A 7,531-nucleotide genomic window follows, 5' to 3' on the forward strand; every position below is an offset into this window, starting at 1 on the left:
ATTTTGATTCTAGAGTAGCAGGAGTAATCACATCAGATTAGGGAAACTACTTTAGATGTTGTTTCTTCTTTGATTATATGGTCTTCAATAATTTAATAAGTTTCTAATCAAATCACTTTTTCTTCTAGATGCTAGCAAAGCATTTGGATAATGGGGAAGTCAACCAGCTACCTGTAGTTCTTGAGGAGCCTGCCTTGGCAAGTGTTTTAAAAGTTTTCTGGGGTTTTGTTGTTGTGTTTTGTTTGTTTGTTTCACTTAGTAATAATCTTTATGATATGCCTAATACTCACTTATTTCATACAGCTTATGTCCGGCTGCTTAGAGCCTTAGCAGCTTGTTAGCCTTTTTTATTGTGGAGGATACAAAGTCATACCTGACAAACTGTATTGCATTAGGATATGGGACTAGCTTCCTTTATGAAATATAAGTCTCTCAGAGATGTTTGTCTTTAGACTTCTGAAGTTCAGCTGAATGGAGCAGGAGAAGAATTCATGCCTCATACAGAGAAATTTCAAAACTTATTTCTGATTGTTTGTGGGATATGCCTTACACTGTCTGGACAGATAGCACAAAAATGTGGCTCAAACCTACCTGAGCACATTCTGCATCTTACTACCCAAACAGATTGTGAACAAGAAAACTAGGGGTGGTAAGTTTAGAGGTCTTTCAGAAGACCTTTAGAGGTCTTCTGAAAGACCTCTTCACCCCAGAGTGTAGAGGAGGTCTGAGGTTACTGTCCTGTTGCCAGAGGCAATGGGGCTGTGAAGGTCCTGAGACAAAAAGCTGAATTAAATCAGTTTAGTTGTCACAGTATAGAATATATGTTTGCACTGTTTTTTCTTCTGAATATCTGAAATATAGACATGATCATGTACTTGTCTTTCAGAGATATTCTATACACTGAATATATTCAATTCTCTGTGAATACACATAGACTAGAATTCTGTATACCACAGGACTTCCTTTGGGATTTCTTGAACCACCAGGAAGGCCCACGTATAAGAGATCGTTTAAGCCATGGAGAGATCAATCTAGAAACATTTCCCAGAGAAGTAGCTAACCAGATAGTTGGATTTGCTATTACAATTCTCTGCAGATTCTCAGATGAGGAAATGTTTTCTCTTAAGGTAGGGACCAATATTTTATTCTCTGAGGATTTCTTTTTTCCAGTTATTTTATATGAAATGGATTTTAGATAGAGTTTGGTGAGTGAATCTTTCTTGAAAACTGCTTTTTGTGCAATTGAAATATTCCTCCAAGTGAAAAAGTTGTGAAAATATGTTTTTGCCTAGTTTTGTAGTGAAATAAGTACAGGAAGTTTTCCAAAATCCTACCCTTTCTTGCTGTACCTTAATTTGTTGGCTTAACCAGTCCTTATTCACAAGGTTAATTCATAAATTATAATGATTCCACTTAATTTTGTCAAATTGTATTGATGAATTAGCCTGTTTATCTGCAGAATTATCTGAAAGTATGTAGAACATCTGAGGTATGTGAGATTTTCTTTTCCTGAGACACTGGAAATAATAGTGCATTGCAATGGAAGTGTTACATGTATCTATACTTACACTATGAATTTGTAAATCCTTTTTGCCTAGCACTATGTTTCTCAGCATTAGCAATTATTGTTTGCTCTCCAAGTTACCTGTTTATATTTGGAATTCTTTCAATATCACACAGAAATCTGTGAGATAAACCTTCCATTTATTAGTTGCAGCTCTTTTTTAGTTTCTCAAGATGTACTGTGTGCTGCTGCATGAAGAGAATACTTGGTTGCTTTTCTGTCAGCTGCTGTCAGATTTCATAGTTAAAATATGTGAAATTAAGTTTTTACCACTCACTGTGCTGATTACTTCTTTCAGCCCTTAGACATTTGGAAGTGTTTATTGACATCAGTGCTATAGGTGGCATACATAAAATGAAGTATAAGTGTAGGTCTGCATATGATTAGGAGAGCTTAGAGAAACTGTTGTGTATTGTCTGTGATCTTGTACATCAGGAACACATGGTCATTAAACCATTGATGAACTGTGCAAGTTGCTACCGATCTCGATTTCATCCAATTTCCCGACTCAAGAAACAGGTAGGTACTTCCATCTGTGAAAGCATTGTGGTCCTTAAAACTGTGAATCCTCAAAATTACCTAATTCTTTTCTTCGTGCTTTTGTTGTCCTAAAAAAAAGTTCAAACGTTACTTTTTTCTTTTTTTTTTTTTTTTTTACTAGAATGAGATATCAATTGCATTAACAGGAGTGTGTGTAATTATACCATATTTGTGGTTTAGATCACAAAATAGCTTTTTTTCTTTTTCGTAAATGAGTGTTTGCTTTTCTCTACTTTTATTAATCTCCTTATGCATTTTATGTCAGGAACACTGCTAGGTCCTGTCTCCAGGAATCTTGAATTAGGCTATTACTAAGTTTTTTACTGTATGAAGGCCAGCTGATTAGGATTCTGTCGTGGTAGCAAAATCTGCTTTCCAATGGCATGGTAGTTCTCTGCCAATCAGTATAATGAACTGCTTGAGGATGGTTCTCTGTTGATTTGACATTGCAATAGACATACTTAGTTCTTTTACTTTTCAACAGCATTCAAACAGTGTGTTACAGAAGTCATGTTAGTTTTTTTTTTTATATTAAAACCATAGAATACTAAATTATTTAGATAATGTTTTAGCATGGAAGTGTACTTCCAGACTTTTTCACTAACCTAAACCTTAAAAAATGAGGTTGGCTTACACAATTATGACTAGTGAACTGATAACTTACTGCCTGTTGCCATTTTTTTTTTTCTAAATGGGCCACTAAGAAAAGCATGTCGAAGTCTATACTTTACAAAACATTTTTCATTATATGTTTTTGAGGTGCTGGAATGTATGAAGAGCATCCATTTATGGGCTGAATTGCCAACAGTGCCTGAGGAACAAGTACAAAACATCAAAGGGTATGTATGTGTTGCATAAGATCACCAGATATAAACCAGCAAATAATTCCTTATTCTGGAAAGGACTTGGTAACTACTGTGAAACTTTATATGAGGCGCTAGAAAAAGAATGTAGCATTTTCTTGTTATTTGAAAAGGAGGAAGTCATTAATAATATCACTGGAGGATCTTGTACTTTTTTAGAACTGAGGGAAGAAAATTTAATGCATCTATCATAATCAGTATACCATAGGCTTTTTATGAATGGAGCATTAAGAGGGATTCTGAAGATTGCTGACACTGAGAGAAGGTTGCTTTAGTTGGAGAAAGAAAATCATGCTTGTGAAGTAGAAGGAAAAAATTATGTTAGAGTATAACAGTGGATACTGAATACACTGCTACCCAAAAAATTTGCATCTTGATCTATGCCATGTAAGTATTAATGATTACTAAACAATTTTATAATCTCAAATCTTATTTTAGACTCTTTTGTTTTTAAGGTTGGAAGGAAATGCTGAAGCTGATACTTTAATTTCGATGATATCTGAAATTATATCTCAGTTGCAGCATTATATGCCCCAGAATTGCTGCAGTTCAGATGATCCTATCAATAGTGTCCTAACAGAGAGGTGAGTTTGATGCCCTCCTGGTTCCTGCTGTCAGCTTCTACTTGCAGCCCAGTGTAAGAACTTTCAAACATAAGTTATCCTTCCCTGTTTGCAAAGTAATGCTTGAAATGTTGTCTGCACTTTTCTAGTGTTGCTGCTGATTTAATCTGAAAATTTTAGGATTGCAGCTGAACATCATCTTCAAAATAAGGATGAGACATTGTACATTTTGGAATTACAGTACAGATTTTACTTGGAAATTACCCTGAAAAAATAACATTTTTTTTTTCAGGCCACAAAAGCAAAATATTTTAAATATTTGTGTACTTACTAGACTAGGTTGGTTTTAGTCTGATTTGTGCTAAAACTGCATCAAAAATTCATTTTAATGTTCTTGGTGTCACAGCTGTGTGTGGCATTCAAAATGGCCATACACTGCTATGTAATTCTGTTCTTAATGCTTTAATATCAAGATTCAGAAAGAGAAAATATTTTGTTATGTTTGATGTCAGACTTGAAGGTATGTTAGTTCCAATAATGTCTGACTTGGAATAATGATGAAAATAATTTGACTTTTAATTGCCACTCTTAAAGCAGCCTTAAGAGTCCCACAACTGAATGAATATGTTGGAACAAAATGTTTCTAATCAAACCTATTAGGCATGGGCAGCATAGAGCGAAGAGGATTCTACCTGTTGCTTTACTTATGTAACATGCGGGTCTTCTGCTTCCTACCCACCAACCTGCAAATTTATCATTTGGAAGAAAGAGAACCTTACTCTAAGAGTTTTCTGCCTTTATCACTTTAAGTCGTTAGTGTTTTGCTATCTCAGGGATAAACGGAGCTTGAGGGAGATAAAGAAACACTTCTGTAAGAAGAGAGTGTTTAAAGTGATGTGTGACACATTGGTGTAGCAGATATGACAGCGGGAAGATATTTGTGAGCTTTAACAAAGCATGGTCTGGTGTGGTGTTGATTAAAAAAATGGCCTCACCACCTGCATTTTACGCAACATTAAGTCTGCTTCTTGTTCTGGCCAGAAGAAAGACCACACACTAATGGGAATACTAATTAATAGCATTTGTTTCAATGAGTTTTATTATGGTGGATGTTAATTCATTGTGAGTTGAGCTATGATGGGAGGCTTCAACCACAGCCCTGCTGTGATTTGATGTGTTCAGTGTATCATTTCAGCCAGGCAGTTTTGTTTATTGTGGTTGCGTTTCTTTGATCTGAAATGGGAAACATATTCATCATAATCAGTTGTGCATTTATATTCAATAAAGTGATAGAAAACACAATCACTACTCCTACTTCATAGACCCTTGCTTTTTTTTCATTCATGAGGTAAGGGCAGTTTGTTTCCAGGTTTTCTGAATTAAAACATTATGAGTCAAACCGCACTTAATATGAAATGTATCCTACGTTAAATCCAGCTAACAAAAGATTGACGTTAAAAATCCCTTCCTGTTTTGGAGGTTGCTGGTGGAACTTTGTGATACACGCATTTGCACTCTGTATTCCCCACGAGCTGTCCTGGAGGTAGTGGCGGTACTCCGCAGAATAAGCGCGCAGTGCCATCAAGTGTCCCAACAGGTTATTGCCAGCGCTGGGCTGCGGTACACGCAGTGGGTTAACAAGACTCTGCGTTCTCGCCAGAGACACAACTATGGACGGATGCTGAGCAGGTGGGCTGCTGGTTTTGCTTTACTCTGCGGTTAGGTTGATGAGAGAATGGCTGCACGCTGCTGTCGCTGCCTTTCAGTGCCTTCACTTGGGAGTTTAAAGTCAACAGTGTTGTAGTTAACCATTTCAAGTGTCAACCAGATTTCTGTTAAGCAGCAAAATTGAAATAACAAGAAAATCTCAAATTGGGGAATAATTTAAGGGGCATTGCTAGATTATGTCACTGTAAATTACAAGCTTTCCAATTAAGTATTACTTAAATGTTAGATTGCATTTTTTTTCAGTTTCTGGCTTTTCCTATTTCAGTATCTAAATGCCACTGAAGTTTTATTTGACTGCAATAGGTTTAACTGATGTGAAGATTTTATCTACTTTAGTTTACTGCTTTTTCTCATTACACCTGAATCAGTCTCTTTACAGATAGAACAGATTTTAATATTCCATTATTTTTTTCCTAATCATAGGGGCTTTCCAGAGTTTTATAAGTATTGTGTTACCAGCAAGGTTCCCAAAAATGTTATCCATATTATTTAAGAAACATAGCTTAAACTGACAGTTGATGATACACATTTGTGATTCAGTTGATCTGCAGTTTATTATCTACGGATTAATGGGAGCTTGCAAGTTTGGTAGGTTTTTTTTTGGGTTTTTTTGAATCTTAGATATTTGCCTTTCCCCCCCTTGTTTTCAGTTTATTGTCTCTACTTTTCTGTGATTTGCACTGCTTTTTGCTAAAGGACATTTTGCAGTCTTATTTTTTGCCCCGACTTTGCAATATCCACCAATTTAGGTTGGGTGCAAAAGTCAGTATTTTTTTTTGTAATATTAATGATTTCTTCTCAAATTGGTTTTAGTTTGTTTATTTAAGTATTTTTATTTTATTTCTAGCATTAAATTTTTGTCTCCAGTGTTGCGGCTTATCTTGCTGTTGATTACTCTGGAACTAGTCAGTGTTCATTCAGTTTGTAAGAAGAATCCTTTTGATTATCAGCAGTATCTAAAGTGAGTATATAAATTTACTTTATGAAAATAGAAATTGTCCCAGAATTCCTTTTTGATCTATACGGTTGAGAATTTTTATTTTTATAATCATAATTTTACTTTGGACAATGTTCACTCAGGAGCTAAAATAATTTTGTTGAAGTGTAGATAGGAAATATTAATACATGAAAGTTGCATTCAGTATGTTGATGACTTTACTCCTCGTGTGTTAATTAGCAGCTGGTTGGATGTCACATACACTGTGAAGCATTTGACCAAGAAAGCAAAGCAAGACATTTGGGACAAACTCTGCCACACATTTGGTCACTTTATTTTTTCTGTGGTGGTCTTAATTGCAGTTCTGAAGATCTTTCCATCTTACAGTGAGAGGAAGGGAGTGGTTCTCCAAAACAAGAGCAAACCTTAATGTATTGATCATCCAGTTATCCTGAGGGAGATTTGGAAACTTGCAGATGTTTGCAGCTTTAAGTCAGGCATTGCAATATTCTTCTCCTTTTTTTAATTTTTCTTTTTAAATCCTTAGAAGAGTTTTCTCTAATATTATTTCTTGTAGGTTTTTGAAGTCAGTCTTGCAGTACACTGAGAACTTGGTGACATACACAAGCCCTGAGAAAAACAAGTGGGATGAAACCATGGAATTTACAAAGAAGACTTTGATAAAACTAAGGAAAACCAGTGAGAGAAAGCTAATGTTAGTGCATTTAGCTATGTGAACTAAGCGGGCTTATGATTGTCTGAACATTGTTATATCTAAACAGTCATGGAGACTTCATATTTGATAAATTTAATTTAAAGACAAACTTCAGAAGTTATTATCAAATATTGGATGCAAAATTTACTCATTTTATCAGAGGGTAGCTGCTGATTCTGGAGATGAAGTATCAAGCTCCCAGAGAACGGTTTGTTTGTCAAATGCACTGAAAAAGATTTGCTGTGAACTAAATCAGGATGATACAAGTTCTACTGTAAATAAATCTTGTGTTTTGTACATTGATTTTGTATTTTTTTTTTTCATTTCCTACTGTACTGAAAAATACCTAAGAAAAAAGTGTGAATAAAAGCTCTGGAATTTTTTAAATCTGAAAAGTAATTTTTGACTTTGGAATACATCAGCTATTATGTTAGAGACTGTGATCAACAGGTTAAGAAACTATGAACTTTCAGCATAAGATAGTGGTCATTGGCATCTGTGGTTGTTGTTAGTTGTAAAATAGTCTGATCTTGCTTTGAACTCTGAGGCAGAGCTGGTAACTCAGTAAACAGTTGTTTATACATGAGGATTTAAAAGAGACAGAATGGATAATTCTGCAGA

The 7,531-nt window shown here is 35.1% G+C and overlaps 1 protein-coding gene across 1 annotated transcript in view; it reads left to right on the forward strand.

Moving 5' to 3' along the window:
- The window catches only part of ERMARD (ER membrane associated RNA degradation), a 24,594-nt gene extending 17,319 nt beyond the window's left edge, over nt 1-7,275 (forward strand). The window contains exons 11-18 of the mRNA XM_083856864.1: nt 129-197; nt 957-1,127; nt 2,000-2,083; nt 2,864-2,943; nt 3,423-3,551; nt 5,010-5,219; nt 6,106-6,219; nt 6,773-7,275. Of these exons, the coding sequence (XP_083712990.1) occupies nt 129-197; nt 957-1,127; nt 2,000-2,083; nt 2,864-2,943; nt 3,423-3,551; nt 5,010-5,219; nt 6,106-6,219; nt 6,773-6,932 (1,017 nt within the window). The 3' untranslated portion in view covers nt 6,933-7,275. The remainder of the gene's footprint in view (nt 1-128; nt 198-956; nt 1,128-1,999; nt 2,084-2,863; nt 2,944-3,422; nt 3,552-5,009; nt 5,220-6,105; nt 6,220-6,772) is intronic.
- The last annotated feature ends 256 nt before the right edge of the window (nt 7,276-7,531 follow it).

Source organism: Zosterops lateralis (assembly GCF_965231275.1).
Source record: "Zosterops lateralis genome assembly, chromosome: 3".
Classification (NCBI taxonomy): domain Eukaryota; kingdom Metazoa; phylum Chordata; class Aves; order Passeriformes; family Zosteropidae; genus Zosterops; species Zosterops lateralis.